Source organism: Lepisma saccharinum, chromosome 1, assembly GCF_977018435.1.
Source record: "Lepisma saccharinum chromosome 1, izLepSacc3.1, whole genome shotgun sequence".
Taxonomy (NCBI): Eukaryota; Metazoa; Arthropoda; class Insecta; order Zygentoma; family Lepismatidae; genus Lepisma; species Lepisma saccharinum.
Genome location: NC_139229.1, coordinates 126,977,788 through 126,997,532, shown reverse-complemented (window position 1 = coordinate 126,997,532; position 19,745 = coordinate 126,977,788). Strand labels below are relative to the sequence as shown.

The following is a 19,745-nucleotide window of genomic DNA, read 5'->3' as shown; positions in this document are numbered from 1 at the left end:
TGTTCACAGTCTGGTTTTTATCTTGTGCAACTTATATTAATCTATATTACCATATCCTTCACTCCGAACCTATCAATTTGGCGCTGCGGACAGTGAACAGAGGATTGACAGTGAACAGAAGATTTGAAAAATTCTAATCATATCGGCACAGGATAGTGACAAGTACGTAACTTTTATATTTTCCAGTTATTTCTATCAGTTAACGTAATTTGACGTTTCAACAACATGGCTCTCAACATTACATTCAGCGAATTTGCTGAAGAAAATGAAGATATCGAGAGTTATTTCATGCGTTTTGATCAACTCTGCCTTGCCCAGAATGTGGCAAATGAAAGAAAAGCAGCAGTTCTATTAGCAGTCATTGGTCCTAAGGCTTTCCAAGTACTTCGCAATATTACGGCTCCTGAAATGCCATGTAATCTAACATATGCTGTCATTCATAACAAAATGGTTCAGCACTTCAGGCTCAAAACCAACAAGTTTACAGAGAGGTTCAAGTTTCGAAAATGTATTCAGTCTCAAGGAGAATCAGTTACTCAATTCGTAGTGAGAATCAAACAACAAGCAGCCAAATGTGCGTAAAAAAAAAAAAAAAAAGTAAAGTGTTCCCCTGTGCATAGCACCACGCCATGAAGGCGTATAGGGGGTGTGGGGGTAACGCCCCACACTTTCTTGATCCGGTCGTGAGTGGGGGTGATGTGATCAGCATCACGCCCCTGACCGCCTTTACCCCCCAGGGTTTCCCCCAGGTACCCATGTTATTCGACGCTGGGTAGGCGCCGGGGCCGCTTCCACCGTTAGAAAAGTTCCCGGATTTGAACCGGCCAGGGATCGAACCCGGGACCTTGAGCATGGTAGTCAGACGCGTTACCGACTGAGCCACCGCGGCCAAATGTGCGTATGAACAGTATTTAGATGAGGCACTTGTTGAACAATTCATCGTTGGTATACATTCAGATTCTGCTCGGAAAAGATTATTATCTGAAAGTGATCTCTCCTTTGCTAAATGTCAAGAAATTGCTTTGCATTGTGAGTTATTAGAACGAGAAGTTAAATTATTCTCAAATAAGTACAATGCAGATTCTGTGACTTTTGCCACCAGCTCAAGAAATTTGACGTGGATGAATCCAGATCGTCAAACAGGCCCTTCAACGAGTTCACGCTCGGGCGAAATGAGGCAGAACAGCTACAATCAACATCACAATTCAACTGCTACCAAGCAAAATCCTCACTCCCAGTGCGGCAACTGCACAAAGAATCACCCACAAGGTCTATGTCCGGCAAGAAACGAAATCTGTAGCTACTGCAAACGACAAGGCCATTTGAATATACGATGCAGAAAGAAGCAGAAAGATAGAGCCGTGAATAGAACGTCCAGTTCAACCGCATGGAGCACAACACCCGATGAGTTGTCTACGTTCAGCTTCAACCATCTCAACACTGATGCGCTCAGTCATCGTTCCACACTGGTTACTTCTACTCAACACATTTTGGAGCACCAAATCAGTTCGGATAACTTCATAATAAATCTCCAAATCAATAAGTGTATTGTTAAATGTGAAGTAGATACTGGGTCTGCTGTTACTCTTTTCAACGAGAAGTATTTTGATCAGTTGTTTCCACACTATGTTAAATGTAATTCTAGCCTACGATTACGAGGTGTAAACGAAGGATATGTACGTGTTACAGCACAAACATCCGTCAAACTATACTTAGACAATAGAGATTATACTTTACCTGTTTTTCTCTGTCAGGAGAAACTTTTATATCCATTGATCGGTCGTACATGGTTGGACATTATTCAACCATCTTGGAGGCGATTATTAGTTACAGCCAGTGTTCTTTCAACTAACACAGTACAAGGTACTATTACTAACGCTGGTGCCGACGACCTAAGGCGAGAAATTTCTTCTAGATACGAAAAAATCTTTGATGGTGATTTGTCCAAGCCAATTGCACCTTATTTGGTTGATATACCACTGAGATCCAACTCTGCACCAATATTTCATAGACATTACGAAGTTCCTTACGGTATTCGAGACCGTGTTCAGGATTCTATTCAAAATCTAGTGAAAGTAGGGTTATGGGAACCGGTCGAATATTCTGATTGGTCCTCACCACTTGTCGTTGTTACCAAGAAAGATTGCTCACTTCGTCTCTGCACTGACTTCTCAGGAACGGTGAATAAAATGACTGAAAACGTCAAGTTTCCAATTGTTAGAGTCAAGGATATTTTCTCTAAGTTGGCCAGGTGTAAATACTTTACGGTAAATGACCTTCAAATGGCTTACGGACAGTTGGAACTTTCTGAAGCTGCCAAACGCATCACTGTCGTCAACACACCTTGGGGATTATATAAACCTCACAGACTACCTTTTGGCATAAACATAAGTGGAGATCTGTTTCAAATGGTCCTAGCAAAGATTCTAGATGACATTCCCGGAGTTTCCTTCTACTTTGATGATGTCATCATTGGAGGTGAAACATTGCAAGAATGCTTCACACGCACGTGTGATGTCCTGAATCGTCTGGCCAAACACAATGTCAAAGCGAGCGCCAGCAAAAGCCAATTCCTAACCTCATCTATCGAATACCTAGGATACAAGATTGACGTCACTGGTATACGGCCGTCAGACAAGAACTTGGAGGCCGTCCTAAATTCTCCACCACCTCAAGACAAATCACAATTACGTTCCTTCATCGGGATGATCAACTTTCATCGAAAGTTTGTTCCCAACTTAGCTTCGAAACTTCACTTCTTGCTTTTTTACTCAAGAAAAGCGTCTCTTGGAACTGGGACGATAACTGCCAACACGAGTTCGACAGCATCATGGCGGAACTTCGACAGGTAAATCCTATTGTGCCTTTTGACCCAACAAAGCCAGTTGTACTTATCACTGATGGCTCTCCTTTCGGCTGTGGCACGCAATTGTGTCATCGAGTTGAAAGCAGTCTACAGACTATCACCTGCTCTTCTACCACCTTCAGTGAGACGAAGCGGAGATACTCCCAGGTAGAGAGAGAAGCTCTAGCCATAGTTCATGGTATCAAGCGATTTCACAAATTTTTACTCGGATCCAAGTTCGAGATTGTTACAGACGCACGTGCTGTAAAGTTTATATTTTCTCCGGATCGAGCCATTTCAAAACATTCATCCAATAGATTGATGAGATGGGCTCTACTTTTATCTTCATACCAATATAATATAATTCATTCCAGCAAGGTAGAAGTAGCTGACATGCTAAGCAGGTTGCCTACGCAAACACGTGACACAATACCAGCTGGGGAAGAAGAACTTCATGCATATTTCGGGTCCATTGAAGATGCTGTAGCTCCTCTTTCTCGAGACTCAATACAGAACGCCACTTCAGAAGACCCACTGCTCTCATTAGTTGTGTCCTCTGTAGTAAGTGGTTGGCCAGATCAACACGACACGTCTACTGAACGGAAGAAGCTTGCACCTTTCTTCGAAAGAAGAGCTCACCTAACGTACGAGCAGGGAACGCTCATGTGGTCGGGTAGACTTATCATTCCCACAGTTAAACGGAATGAAGTTCTTAGAGCTTTACACGATGGACACATAGGTTCAACTCGTATGAAAGAGTTGTGTCTTTACAGATTTTGGTGGCCAGGCATGTCAACAGAGATTACGAATTTTGTAGCGAGCTGCAATACATGCCGAGCTAATGCTCCTAAGGTCCGCAACGGACCCGATTCTTCATGGCCTCTCGCTTCGTACGTGAACGAGAGATGGCATGTAGACCACTTTTTCTTTGCAGGGCGTAAGTTCCTATTGATAGTAGATGCCTTCAGCAAGTGGACAGAAGTGTGGCCTGTACACACATTGGACACAAAGGAAACGATCCGCTGGCTTATGCAATCTTGCGCCACGCTAGGGATACCAAATACTATCGTATCTGACAACGGCCCAATGTTCACTTCTCTCGAATTTCGTAACTTTTGCCTTAAGAATGGTATCAAACATGTTACTTCACCGCCTTATCACAGCCCTAGCAACGGCTTAGCCGAACGATACGTTCGTACTGTCAAAACCTCTCTTGCCAAGCTTATAACTGACAAACCCAACCTGACCACACTTGAACTTGATATGGGGATCGCCAACCTTCTTTTCATCCTTCGGAACAGGCGACTGGGTGGAAAAGGAAGCCTACCAGCACTTTCGGTCTTGAAACACCAACCCAGATTTTGGTGGGAACCAAACAATGTGCCTCTGTCGAGTGAATCTCCGTTCAAGCCGAGGAAGTCAGCAAAGTTTCGGAACGACTCTTCGTCGAAATATGGTACTTTCGCCATCAACTCAGCAGTTTGGGTTCAATCACCTAAGCACGGTACTCCAAATTACATCCCAGGAGTTGTCATTCCTCGAATTGAGGATAGTATCCTCTACGAGATAATGTTGGAAGATGGAATCAAACGAGTGGTACATCCCAGGTGGTTGAAGAGACGTGTTTCACGTGATACTGCAGATGACGACGACTTCATCGTTACAATACCAAATAGTAATTCAGCCAACCCCGGTGGAACAGTACCAAAACCTACCCCAGACAGAGCCGGATACCCAGGACCAGGTCCTAGCACACCTCGCTCGTCTCTGAGAAGGTCTACCAGGATTCACAACCCACCAGATCGATACGGTCATCAGCATACCTGATTTTTTTTTTTTAATGGGACACCTGGAGGGATGATACGGTTCAGGTATTAAGTGTATGGCTACAAGGTATGGTCTTCATGGCCAGAAGAAGAGGAATCATAAGCAGATGTATTCTGTGTAATTCTTGTTATATCATGGGTTCAATGTATTTGAATGTTTCGGACATAACGTCCAGTTTATATTAAATATGTTAATTGTTCACCGTCTGGTTTTTATCTTGTGCAACTTATATTAATCTATATTACCATATCCTTCACTCCGAACCTATCAGTTACAGAGAAGGAATAGCAATGATGGGAGAAATATGTAACTCTCATGCTTTACCTACATGACAAACTCAGGGTGGCTACAAAAAAGCAGAAATGAAATTCCCTGACTTTTCCAGGTTTTCCAGGACAAAAATTTACATTTTTCCCTGACAATTACAAACTAACCTAAATCGATGTTTTTGCAAATGGAAATAATAAAATCATACAGATCCAGGTATGGATTTGTTAAGTACCAATATTATCTTCTATGAAATTGACTTAATTTCTCTATTGTCTATGATTTGAATTCAAACTGCAAAATAGTGAATCTACTTGATTATTTTTAAAGTTACGACTAAATGAGATAAGAGTGAATGATTACGAAATACAATTTGTAATTTATCAGTCTCCTTCTACATTCTCGGTATTATATGTTGATATTTCCACTGAGGTTTGGAACCCTCTGCTTGCAAGAACCATGAGTGTGGACTCATTTTTCAATGCATAAAGCTACTTCTCTCTTCTCTATAAAGCAAACAACTTAACTCTTGCATATAAGTGAAACAATTGAATCAAACAAAATAAAGTGTCATATTTCCTTACATTATCAATGGGATTTCTGCTTCTGTACAGTATAACCAAGTGAAGTGCTTTGAAACTGACAACATGCAGTTATACCATTAATGCTGACGAAAAGGGTATGTAGACCTACCTGTATTAGAAATTTAATGCAAGAAATTTATAGAATTGTATTGTATAGGTACCTGATTTAGCTAACCACACATTAAAACAGGAACATTCTAATAATAAAAACTTCTGAAAGTTCATATACGAGGGGCATCCTGAAAAAAAGCTTTAATGGTGCCTATACGTAGCACTAGTGGTTGGAGAGCGACACATACACACGCAGGCAAGAAAAGAAGTGGCATGTAGCTGTAATCTGGTACAGTTGCAATGCAGCCGTTTTAGGACAGTTCTAGGTTAAAGATTGCAGCTCTCATACAGTCTCCCACCGACTGTGATGTAGTCTATATTGCACGCTCAGAATTTGGCACAGAGCCACCAGCAATCGTGTGAGATGTGCAGACCGGACGTCGTGAGTGATAGTTTGGTCACACGATGGTGCAGACAATTCACGGAAGGCCAATCGAATGTGCACAACCCCATACAGCTGAGTACACACAGGTCCTTTGCATCACTTCAGGTGAGAGATCTTGGACCACTCCCTGTACAGCCCTGGCCTTGAATGTACCAACTTTCATCTCTTTGTTTAACTGAAGAGGTTTCTGGCAGGGCAAGGATTTGACAGCTACACTGCGGTAGAGATAGTTCCAGTCTTTGCTGTCAAACACCCTATATACCATGGGCATACAAAATTTAGTGCCATGCTACGACAAATGCCAGAACAACGGTGGTGATTATGCCGAAAATTAGGTTAGGACTCACTGTTACTAATGCAATAAATTACAACTGATATTCTTGTTTTATTTATGCCTAATAGGTAGGGACCTTGATATTTTGTTATTTTTTTGAAATTGGTGTATTTTCTTATTTTTTTATTTTTTACTATACAGTGTTATTTTTCCAAAAATTCACATTTTCATTTTAGCGCATTTTCTGGCCAATGTCTGAAATTTTACCTTCATGGTGTTTCTAAACTACTGTCTCAAATTGTAAGTCACATGGCTTACGCCTCTTCGTGAGAGTTCGATATATTGAAAGTTATTTTGGGAAAGTTATTTTCAATAACCCTTTTTTAATTTTAAGGTAAGGATTTTAGATAATGGAATTTTCCCTGTATATAGGCTACTGAAGGATGCATAATGACCATAAGTGGCGACACACCCCAAAAAATAAAATCAATCAATCTCACGTGACAGATATCGATATATTATGGCACCAAAAAGTGGCATTATCTTTTTTTGACATGTTAGTGTTACGTTTCCCAAAATTACCGAAACGTAATACTCCATTATGCTTTTAAATTATTATTTTAAATTGTAGGCCACATGGTCTACGTATTTTCGTGACAGTTTGATATGTTGGAACAGATGTTTGAGGAAGTAAAAGTAAAGTGCTCCCCTGCACTTTTCCATGAAGGTGTATAGTAGGGGTGTGGAGTTATGGCCCCACACTTTCCTGATCACGGATGAAGGTAAAGGTGATGTGATCAGCACCACGCTCCTGGCTACCATGATGCTGGGTGGGCGCCAGAGCAGTTTGAATAGGTGGAAAACATCCCGGTTCTCCCCCGCAGGGGATCGACCCCGGGTCTTTCGCATAGTAGTCAGACGCCTTAACGACTGAGCTCGATTATTACTCACTCGACAAATGCCGATGGTGCGCACTTAGCTTGGTAATTCAAAATATATCTCGTGCTACAAATACGAAGATGTGGCTCCCGTGTGACGGTAGATACGCACTCGATCTCCTGTTAAAACCCTGCCACTTTGCTCTGTGATGCAAATGGTCTTGATATCTAAGAATAGTGCAATATCATTGTAAACGTATGTTAACTTGTGCGAAACCAGTAATACGTCACGATGATTAAAGAAAACCTTCGTAAGCAATGCTACATCAAATAAGGTGACGTGAGCCAGAAGAGTAATACAATTCCTGCAGCATATTTGCAGTCTAACGCTCTTCTTGTTTATGCATGCGATTTTTGTTGGATGTTGCAGTTCATGCAATTTCTGTCGCATGTTGTAGTGAGATACTTTGTCGGGTGGCGATATTCGACAAAAATCGTATGTATCAATGGAACCTATTTGTTTCCATGTTCCTTCAGTTTGTCAGACAACTATCGGTCGGCGCCACCCTCTCCATCTGTTGACAAGTCCCCTTTCTACTCCCATACGAACAAGAAAAAAATGATAATTCAATGCATTTTCCACTTAATATTAAGAGGCTTTACCTTTACTCCTCCGATGATACCATATGGTATCATCAGAGTAAGGTCGTACTCGCCCGATGATACCATATGGTATCCTGGTGCTGATTACGAAATGAATGTGCTTTTTGGACCTTCATACTCTTATGTTTGGGTGGAAACTCTGACACAGGTCTGGAGCAAGCCTAAGAAATTTATGTTGATGACCAACTTCCCCCTCTCCACAACATATCCATGCCACATTCCCGAACAGAGTTTCACATTTTTGCTCATTATTCAACTTGTATGGCACTCAGGAACATGAAACATGTTTCAATCTCTTTGGAAACGTCCATTCCTTGAAGAGAATACTAAGGTTTGCACCTTGTCCGCAAAATAGCAGGAGAAGAGGGGGCAAGCTCCAGATTTTCTTTTTTCATTGAAATTCGGTGGTCGCGCCCATCAAACCCCCTTTCTCGGTTAGGCATTCTGAATTGTACACGGATGTATGCTCTGATGTTCTATCTGTAAAACAAAACTTATCCGAAGTAGATTGCTCGGATAGTGCCAGAGTTATAACAATTTTCCTCCAAAAATGCAAATTACCCATTTTTCGTAAATAAAAATTCACATATTGGCTTATTATTCAACTTGTATGGCATCCAACAAAATGAAACATGTTTCATTCTCTTGAGAAATGTCCATTCGTTGAAAAGAATACTATAGTTCGCACCTTCTTCCCAAAATAGCAGGAGAAGATGGGGCAAACTCCAAATTTTTGTTTCTTCCATTGAAATCCGGGGGTTGTGCCCCCAAACCCCCCTTCCTCGGTCCGGCGTTCTGAATTGTACACGGTTGCATGCGCTGATGTTTTAGCTGAAAAACAAAAGTTATCCGAAGTAGATTGCTCCCATAGTGCCCGAGTAATAACAATTTTCCTGCAAAGAGTATTCGAATTTAAAATTCCCGCCGAGAGAAATTTCTCTCTCTCTCTCTCTCTCTCTCTTCCTGCCATCACTGGTTTCTGGCGCCGTGGTTGTGTTGCGCATAAAAGGGACCTAAAAGTTGAGGCCGAAACTTACGAACGAGATTTCCTGTTCCCATGCAGAGTTCCATAACGATATATTTAAATAAATAAATAAATAAATAATAATAATAAAAAAGTCAATGAAGACGAAATTCCCTGACATTTCCCTGACTTTTTTGACACCTCAAATTCCCTGACTTTTCCCGGTTTTCCAGGTTTTCCAGGTCTGTCGCCACCCTGCAAACTTAGCCCATTCACCATATCTGGCACTCTGGGTCTATTATCTAACATTATTAGAACTTTGAGAAATATCTTTCTGTAATCTGAATGGCTTCGGTTAATGGTGTCATAGAAACTGCAGATATTTATTTCGAGATGTCACAAGAAATGTTCTAACCAGAATGAATCAAAATAATGAAGCATCACTGGACAATGAGGACTATGAATAAAACCATCATCACCACTCAGATTTCGTTTCATGGAGAAAATTACAAAATTTCTGAAAATTCTTGACCAAGCACGTTCAGCGGCTGACTTCCAATTTCGTCACCGAAGTTCCCAAGATGAGTTTCGGCCTGGTGCTGGTCACTCTAAGAGATGAGGAACCAGATGCATCAAGATACTCATGGAAACCTATTCAGACTCAATTTTATAAAGTGAATAATTATGCTAAACGAAAACAGTTAAAGCTCTTAAAGAACAAAGAAGTTCAAACAAATAAAGGCAGGCAAAAATGGAAGCAGCAAGACGAGGCTAAAATAATGGAGGAACAAAAAAGAACAGATCATATTTTGCCAGATTCCAAAGTGTTTTCAACCCCTGTGAAAACAAAAGAAACAACAAAATTACAGATAAACATGCCTCAGTATGAATCTCAAAAAGAAATTATGATTAGTTTTTTACAAGTAATGGCGAAACTAACTTCGAATATATCCGTGAATGACAATCTCCACAGAATTTAAAATATTCTGGTGGATTGTGCAAATATAACATCACAGTTATTGAAATGAATTGGAGATCTCAAATCATCAGATGCTCAATGTTAACTACAATATTCAACAAACATTACATGAAAAATATGTTCTTGTTTGTACAATGGAATTTATGCTTGTTCCCTTCAAGAAAATTAGAATTCATGAAACTGATAGAAAAGAATCACCATCTCATTATATGTGTGTCTGAATCTGGGGTGATGAAAGAGTTTCTATAGAAATTAATAAAAAAATATCATGCAATACTTAATCAAAAAGGCGGAAAAGGAGTGGGTATATTTGTACATGAAAGTCTGGCATTTGAACCTATATAATTCAATTGCAATTTAGTGATTTTTCGAGACTATTTTAGCCTCCCCGATGGTGCAGTTAGCATCATTGCCTTGTAATCAAGGCATCCCAGGTTCAATACATGGTGGAGGCACATAGTGGTTTGGATCCCACTTTAAACTGTAGGTCTAGTCCTGATTAGCCTCACTGTGCATAAAGTGGACTTACAACACCAAATCAATCAATCGAGAGCATCGGAAGTAGTGGGAATTCAAATTTTGAACAAAACATTTACTGTTATCTCGATTTACGTTGTGTGATTGGAAAGTTTTAACACTGGGCATGTAATTTCAAAATGGCAGATCTTACAGGCTATTTGGATGGATCTCCTTCAAGGTAGTCCCCTTCTGACTGAACACACCGACTCCAACGGTGTTTCCACTTTTGGAAGCAGTCCTGGAAATTTACTTTCGTAAGGGTTTTAAGAACCCTCTCTGCATTTTTCTGGATGTCTTCAATTGAGTCAAATCAGTTCCTTTCCAGCGAAAATTTCAATTAAGGAGAGGTAGAAGTCGGCAGGATGAACCGGTGCATTGTCGTGGTGGAGGACCCAATTCTTGTTGTACCAGATTGCATGCCTATTTTTCCACACATTTTCACAGGACACTTTTATAGTATTCCTGGTTGACTGTGACCCCTAGGAGCAAATTCATGATGCACAATACCCATAGAATAAAAAAAACGTACATCAACACTGTCTTCACATTCGACCAACTTTGTCGACCTTTTTTCGGTCGTGGCGAACTTGGACATTCCATTGCGATGATTGTGCCTTTGTTTCTGGGTCATACCCATAAAACCGATTCGTTACCTGTAATTACCCTATTTAACAAATCTGGGTCAGTTTCAGCCCGATTAATCCGTTCTTGGGACACGTCAATTTCGGAATGAATTTTGCTGACACTCAACGCATGTTCAAATCTTCAGTTAAAATTGACTGAACTGCACAGAAACTTAATTCATTTCATCAGCCATCTCCCTAATTGTAAGTCTACGGTCAGAGCGCACAAAATCGCAAACTTTTACGATGTTTTCGTTTGTTTTTGAAGTGGAAGGCCGGCCGGACCAGGGGTCATGTGCGACTTATTTGCGCCCATCTTTGAATCTGTTGAACAGATAAAAACATTTGACCGGCTCAGACATTTATCACGGAAAGCTGTTTTTAACAGTTCATAGGTCTCCGAAGCTGATTTCCCGGTTTTAAAACAAAATTTTTACACAAATGCATTGTTCCATTTTTTTTATCCATTTTGCAACATCAATAATCCGGCGGGAACCAACAACACGTCTCCACTCACAAGGATTTCACTTTCTACTGCACAAAGATATCGCGGTGATCTTTTCAGGACATTTCAAGGATAAAATAAGCTTCACTTTCCCCACTGGCTGGCAAACCTAGCCCCCCTTATTGAACAGTGGTGCCTCCTATCTTAAAAGATTCCAATCACACCACGTATATACCATCTTCTCATACATCGCATACAATTACAGTCAAGCAATTAAGGTCTATATGTACTACATTCAAGACTCCATTAATCATAACTGGAGATTTCAATTACCACCACCAATTGTGGGGTTGACAGGCAGCAGATAAGTTGGGTCGAACTGTTGTTGAATGGATGGAGGTGGAACAGTTAACTAAATAAATGATGGATCTCCTATTCATATACCTCGAAATTGGAGTAATCGAACATATTACAATGGTGCGTTTTACTCACTATCAGTTCAACTAAAAATATATAAATAACTTACGTGAGTGAGTAGGAATGTTTCAGAACGACGTTTCGGAAGTCTGTACTACTTCCTTCATCAGGTAGTAAAATAAAAAAACTTTAGGTGCCAAACATGGTACCGCGTTGTTAAATCATAAGTTGAGGACTCAGGTTGAGGATAGAAAAGGTAAAAAACTTACGGTGACAGCATAAAAACTCCGATGAAAGTCTTCGCTGTTTAAAAATTCCCTATGTTAAAAACAAAAACCACAACTAAAAATCGAAGACCTATCACAGTCCCCTAGTGACTTCCGTCAGTGTTGGGTAGAACACACGGACTGTGAGCGCTCCTACCCTGCATGGAAGGTGTATTTTGCCCTCCAGCATTCCCTTCTTACGATCGTATACGTCACCATTCCAAGGTGAACTCCCTCTCTTCTTCGACGGCCTTCACAACCTCGGGAGTGACATGAAAACCCATTTTAGTGTCGGTATTTACAGCTCTATCCCACTTTTTAAGAAAAGCGATCCACCCTTCCTCCAGATTACCATAGTCTCTGTTAAGCTTATTCCTTTTTCCCGTGCATATAAATGCAGCTTCATAAACGTTCCTGTTTAATTTATTCTCCTCTTTCCTAATTATTTCCCTTTTTATAATCCTATGTCCGCTCATTATGATATGTTCAGATAGGCCTGTTTAGGTATGCCTTCCTTAATATCTTTATCGTGCTCGTCCCATCTAGTGCGCAGGTTTCTCCCCGTCTGCCCTACATATTCATTACCGCATTCACATTCGATCTGGTATACCACTCTTTGGTGTTCTGGGTTATTCTTGTCCCCCCCCCCCTTTTGGTATCTGGTAAAATTCTTTTCATTCCTATGGGCCTTCATCCCGCATTTTACGCCGTATTTTCCCATTGTTTTTGCGATCTTTTCCGAAACCCCCTTGTAATAGGGAATTCCGACGAAATGTCCTTCATTACATTCTTCATTATCATCTTTTTCTTTTTGATTATTATTTTCATTCACAATAATCTTTCTCGGTTTCCTAGCCATCGTATCTAATTCTCGGATATTATATCCATTCTTCTGACTTACCCTTTTAATCCAGGCAATCTCTCTCTCTTTTTCATTGCTATTATTACACAGTCTTTCAGCTCGGATAAACAAATTAAGGAAAATGTTCAGTTTAACCCCATTAGGGCATTCTGATTTTTTGTTGAGGTACAGTTCGCCTGCCAGTGGTTTATGAAAAACACCGGTTGTAAGCCATTTTTCAGTTTTGGTAATGCTTAAATCCAAAAAATTAATACTTCCGTCCTTTATATTTTCCCTGGTAAAGCTGATTATTTCATCTTGTTTCCCTAATTCAACAAAAGCTGTGTTTAATGCAATGATGTCCCCTATAATGAGGATGTCGTCAACGTATCTGCCATAATAAATTAAGCCTACCCCCACTTGATCTAAGGCTGCTTTTTCAACATAATGCATGAAAACGTTGGCGATGAAACCCGAGATTGGGTTACCCATGGCCAGTCCCTCTTTTTGCCAAAAAATCTTACTGTTTACAGAAAAGTAATTATATTCAGTAACAAGAAAAAACCATTGGACATACTCCCATGCAACAAGAATCTCCACCCCATTATCTAAAAGCCATCACTGGAGGCAGCCTCCAGCTTTTTCTCGGGGTACACTCGGGAATAAGTTAACAACATCAAAACTACTAATGGTGTCATTATCCCTCAAAACCAGTTTTTCAATGGACTGTAATGGGTCTTCGATTTTTATTTGTTTTAGTTGTGGTTTTTGTTTTTAACATAGGAAATTTTTAAACAGCAAAGACTTTCATCGGAGCTTTTATGCTGTCACCATAAGTTTTTTACCTTTTCTATCCTCAACTTACGATTTAACAATACGGTACCATGTTTGGCACCTAAAGTTTTTTTTTATTTTACTACCAGATGAAGGAAGTAGTACAGACTTCCGAAACGTCATTCTGAAACATTCCTACTCACTCACGTAAGTTATTTATATATTTTTAGTTGAATTGGAGTAATCCCACTTCTATACTTAACATTAATTTCAGAAAAGTACTGTGCAGATTTTACATGGGAAGCCGATATGGATCTGAGGACAAGTGACCATTTTCCCTGTTATTTTTACCTGGCTTCTTGCCATGCAGCAAACTAAAGAATATTAACAATTCGTAAATGGAAAGTGTCCAAAGCTAATTGGTTTAATTATAATAAACTTTTAAATATTTAATTCTCAGAGAATGATGGATGAAATCCATATAATATTACATATGATGAGGATTTCGTCAAAATTATCTCAGCTGCAATGGACTTGAGTTGTCCTAGGGTGAAAAAAAGTAGTCAGCAACAAAGTTGTTCGCAAGGGAAGCTCGTTGCAGACAACTTGACTGTGAAATAGTGAACGGTTTTTAGACTTTTACAAGAGTGTTTACAAATTATCCCCTTATAATAAATTGTTTTCAATTAGTCTAAACAATACAAAAACCTGGAAAAACATTTCAAGTTTACTTGGGTTAAAGCACGTAGTAACATTACAGGCAATTCGCGTGCTGATGAGTGTGTAAATAAAGCAGCATGCCTTCTAAATATTACAAACGTATCATTATATTATACTGATCTTCTCCCTAGTGTAAAGAAGAAAATTTTGAATGAATAGTTTGATTGGTGTCGAAATGAACTTGTAACAGTTGGAGAATCATACAGACCATTTGCTGAATTCAAACCACACAAACCATGGTTTCATCATGTTAGTGGTATAAGAAATGTAATTGATGATGAAGTTTTCTCGGGATATCAGCCAGGTGATTTCTGGATAGGCTTCCGAGTCTTCGAGAGCTAATTCAATCCCTGAAGATGAGAGTGACGTTGTTTCTAATAAATTTGTTTGATTGTTAATTCAGATGTGCGGATGGGTTATAGTCTGTTAACATTTTTAAGGAAGTGCAACATACAGTTGTAAAGGGGAACGTATTCTCTTTTTTTAAAATCTCAATGTGTGTAAAATAGGGGGGAAAAGTGATAATTTTTAATTTTAATGTAAAACAATTATGGGTACTACTTTACTATACCGGAGACACCTATCAATGATTTATTTTGCAATTTTTTACATTGCTAACGTACTTTTCTGTGTTGCAGAACCTTTCTTGGTACTAGTTTACTATCCTTCGGACAGATTACTTCATTTCCACAGAAGAAACTACTTACTGAAATAAGTTCCTGTAGTATTGTCTAGGTAACAGTAGTATAAGCCGGAGACACATTAAACTCGTTTGTTTTCAAATAAAAATCATTGCTACTTAACTCATATGCATAGCGGAAGATTTTTCAAGCTGGGGATCACTTTTTTTTCCATGAAAAGAGCGTTATTTTTAACATTATAATCATTTATTGGTCGTTGCTAATTCGGCGGGCAAATTTTGACTCACGTTCTCTATCGTCAGCTGATATGCAGTATCGTCAGCTGATGTGCAGTGTTTCCAAACTTATGAACCGATAAATGCCGCACAAACTATTCACAAAAGGTTTTTAAGCGAAAATTGAGGCTAGACTCTACTTTACGTCCTTATCTGCATGGTGATTGCTTCTTTGCGTTCGCGGTGCACGATCGTGGTGCGGCACCCGGCATCTCTTCGGGTAAGTACCTTCTTCTTTTTACACTTTCTGTTCACGATAGCCCCACTATCCATTCACGGGGTCGAGGTATGCCTACGAGGTTAGGTTAGGCCTGTTAGGTTAGGTTCCATTAGTACTCATTTCACCCCTAAATATGTGCTTCATCATCTAAAAAATTCCCCATTACGTTCAATTGCGCATATCCGGACAACATCGGTTTTTCTCGATTTACTCCTTCAAGAAATTTTTGCTCGCTTTGGGATTTACGTTGTTGAATTTCTTATAAAATAAGCTTTCCAACAATATATGACACGTATTCCTTAGGAAAAGGACGTAAACTAGAGTCTTACCTTACATTGGAAAAAAGAACCGCTCACACGTCATCTTGTCAAAGTTCCGCGTGGTTGCTACACTGTGAGGGGGTTACATAACCGAACGCACGGAACATTTGATTCACGTAGTCGACGGTAATGGCGGCACGAGCTATCGTACAACGGAGATGCATGATTGATGAAAAATACCTTATTTACAGGCAAAATACGTTGCACGATTCTAAAAAACAATTTCCCCGGCTTCAGAAAGTCCTCAAGAACGCAATTCCGTAAGTACTTTCTCGTCTTTTCTCCTGTAAATTTTAAGCAATCCGTCTCCGGCTTATACTACTGTTACCATTGTCTAACATCTGGAAGGTGTTTTGTGTGATGTGGGAATGTTTCAAAGCGGAAATTCAACCATTGACGCATAGCCCTACGAACCATTTCCGGTAAGGTTAGGTTAGGTAGGGTCACAATAGGTTACAATAGTTAAAAATTGGTTTCGAAAAAAATATGCGTAGCCCCACACACCATTCTCGCATAGCCCCACGAACCATTGACACATAGCCCTACGAACCATTGACACATAGCCCCACAAACCATTTGCGGAAACGTACGTTCTTCAGTTACAAAAACACTTTTTTAAAAAAAATGATCAAAAAAACGTGAATACACGTTAAAAAATGATCCGCGAAGCAGATAGGTAAGTAGAAATCGGCGGGAAATTTGGAAATCGAGGGTGTGGAAATAAGAACTTAATTTAGATTATTTTGCTATTTCCACGTGTGAGCGCCAAATTTTGACTGCAGATTCGTGATTAGGGGGCCAAAATTAGTGAGTATGCCGAATTTCAAACAAAATGGAGAAATTCCCTGTATTGTAAAATCGCTCCACCCGGCAACAACTTCACGACGCATCTTCGACACGTCATGTTGTAGCAGTAGAAATAGCGCGTCGGAAATAGATTTTCGTAGAAAACCACATGCATTCGCATTAAAATGGATCAAAACTACATTCCCGAACATCAACAATGCTACAGAAAATGATTTGCGTAAGTACTTTCTCCTGTAAATGTGAAGAAATCCGTCTCCTGTATAGTAAAGGTGTTACCCTATTATGCATATTGTATGGACAAGAAAACGCATAAAAGCTGTTAGGTCCAAAATAAAGGACTGAATGAGTCTCGGCCTGAGCATATGAGTGTCTCTTCAGCAATTTCATCTAATCATCACTCATTCTCATCGTCGCGATTAGCCAAAGTGGCTGAGAAGCAACAGTCAATAACAAAAAAAATTCAAAAAAATAAATATTACGGCTTTGTCAGGTATTAAAAAACACGCGAAAATAATGTGTTATAAGTTTGGTATGTTACATTCTTAAGTTAGGGTACAAAACTGCTCTCTCCGACACTTTTTACAATAATAAAAAAAATACATTTATTTGAACCTCGCGCCCTGTTCTTTTTGACATTTTATCCCGACACGTACGACTTCAATCAAGACCTTACGAAACTTTTTATGGCTCTACAAAAGAAGAAGAAAAAACAAACACATTCATACTATTAATTCAATATATATATCATATTTCTTTTTCTTAAATTTATAACATCTGATTTAGCTGAAAAGAAACTACCTGTTGCTCTCATGTAGAATTCACGTGCGTTGTCTGTGACTGGCTACCCGCTACCGTTTTCTTTTATTTTTCTCCACTTTCCTCCGGATTTTCCTTGTCGCACAACAGTTTTACTACCTTGTGTTCTGACGTCATGCGATCTAAGCGTACGAGGTTAGGTTAGGCCTGTTAGGTTAGATTCAATTAGCATAAATACATTGAAAAATTATTATTTAGCTAAGCTTAGGTAGCCTAACCTAAGAACGTAGGCATCTAGCCTAAACTTAAAAAGTTGTCTCCCGTGACGTCAGAATACAAAGTTGCTCAAATGTTGTGCAATAAGTGAAAGACCCTTTCCTCTCTTCAACTGTCCAAAAACAAATGAGTCTCAAGTCCAAAAACAAATTAGTCTCAAGAACCGAAAGTTCGTAACAACAGGAAAACGCATGTTGGAGCTGCGCTGAATTGCATCGTATCAAAATGCAAGTTTCAGATGCAAATAACGTTAAAATATATAACTTAAGCGCAGGAAAATCTCTTCCTGAGGTAAGTTTAGTTATTACGATGTGACACTTGAGTCAAAATGATAGATAACACACAATGCGAATACTTGGGTTTGCCAGGCGTGAACATGGCGAGATATTTCCCCTCGATTACACACATTTTGATTCAACGATGATTAAATTATACATTCAATTATTTTTGTTTCGATGTAAGGAATATCCAACAGATCGTAGAAATTTAATATGATCACATAGACGATATACAGTGGCTCCAGAAAATATTCGTCTGTATAGAGGAATGGGTTATTGGATGTACAGACTGGCATTAATTTACAACAAAAAAGAACACAAATTACACTTGATTACTTATTCGTTTGCACACAAAAAATTTTCAAAAGGAAATGTCGTACTTGTCATACAAAGTGAATTACAACAAAAAATACATTAACAACACTCATCATCCGATGCCAAATAAATATTCGTCTGCAATACATAAAAATAAAAGTGTGTCATCTTTACAAATGGTTAATACTTGGTGGCACCACCTTTGCTTTTAAGGATGGCTTCCATCCTTCGTGGCATTGATCGAACCAAATTACTTGTCGTTTCCTGTGAAATATTACGCCATTCAGTTATTAGAGCTTTCTTCAGATCATTTTTATTAGAAATGTTGTGTTTGCGTTTGTTTTCCTCCAGCATATTCCACACATGCTTTATGGGATTAACATCTGGAGACTGTGGGGGTGTTTCCATCCAGTGTGGTGTATTATAGAGTAACCACAACTTGGTGTTGTGAGCTGTATGCTTAGGGTCATTATCTTGGGTGAAGATGTATCCATCGGATAGACCCATATCATGCACACTTTTGGGAAGGTGGGACTTCAGGATGTTGATGTATGTTATGATCCATGATGCCTTCCACAAAGCACAGATCCCCAACACCACTGGCACTCATGCACCCCCATACAAGTAATGAACCTCCCCATGTTTCACAGTCGGTGTTAGATTCTTCTCAGCCATTTCTGTGTTCTTCTTCCGCCACACCATGACCCGTCCATCTGATTTGAAAAAGATTAAATTTACTCTCATCTGTGAATATGACTTTCTTCCAGTAGTCATATGTGTCATTTTTGTGTGCTTTAGCATAGTCAGTCCTTTTCTTCCTGTTGTGTTTGTTGATGTACGGTTTTCTACGGGCAGTTCTTCCCCGATACCCAGCTTGGTGGAGAACACTTGTTACTGTTTCTGCTGAGACTGTTTTTCCAGTTTTATTTGCAACCTCAGCAGCTTACTTTGGGGCACTCAATTTCGGATTTTCTGCAATTTTCTGCACTATCACATGTTTTTCTTTCTGTGTTAGCTTTGGTGACACTTTACTATACCGGAGACGGATATCTTCAAATTTACAGGAGAAAGTACTTACTCATATCATTTTCTGTAGCGTTGTTGATGTTCGGGAATGTAGTTTTGATCCATTTTAATGTGAATGCATGTGGTTTTCTACGAAAATCTATTTCCGATGCGCTATTGCTGCTGCCGCCATTTGCTTTCTGCATGAGAGCACAATACGCGCTATTGCTGCTGCTACAACATGATGTGTCGTGAAGTTGTTGCCGGGTGTGGTAGATGCCGTGGAATTTGTAATTCCGATGTTGTCCGTATATGCTAAATTGAACGAAAGGAGTTGCTAATGGAACCTAAACTAACCTAGTAGGCATACCTCGTCCCCGTGATGGTTCGTGGGGCTATCGTATGTAAGAAATAGACATTATTTTTGTTAGAAATCCATTATTTCACCTAAAGAAATGTTCTGCAACGCA

At 39.5% G+C, this 19,745-nt stretch overlaps 2 protein-coding genes across 2 annotated transcripts in view; one reads left to right on the top strand and one right to left on the bottom strand.

Annotated features, from left to right (window-relative positions):
• GrlHz (Gustatory receptor-like Holozoa) overlaps positions 1-17,517 on the bottom strand; it is a 38,561-nt gene extending 21,044 nt beyond the window's left edge. Inside the window, exon 1 of the mRNA XM_083138403.1 lies at positions 17,444-17,517. The gene's annotated coding sequence lies outside the window, so the exon portion shown is untranslated. The remainder of the gene's footprint in view (positions 1-17,443) is intronic.
• Positions 17,518-17,829: 312 nt separating this feature from the next.
• Positions 17,830-19,745, top strand: part of l(2)34Fd (nucleolar protein 10 lethal (2) 34Fd) — a 59,679-nt gene continuing 57,763 nt past the window's right edge. The window contains exon 1 of the mRNA XM_083119634.1: positions 17,830-17,968. Coding sequence (XP_082975760.1) covers positions 17,903-17,968 — 66 coding nt within the window. The 5' untranslated portion in view covers positions 17,830-17,902. The remainder of the gene's footprint in view (positions 17,969-19,745) is intronic.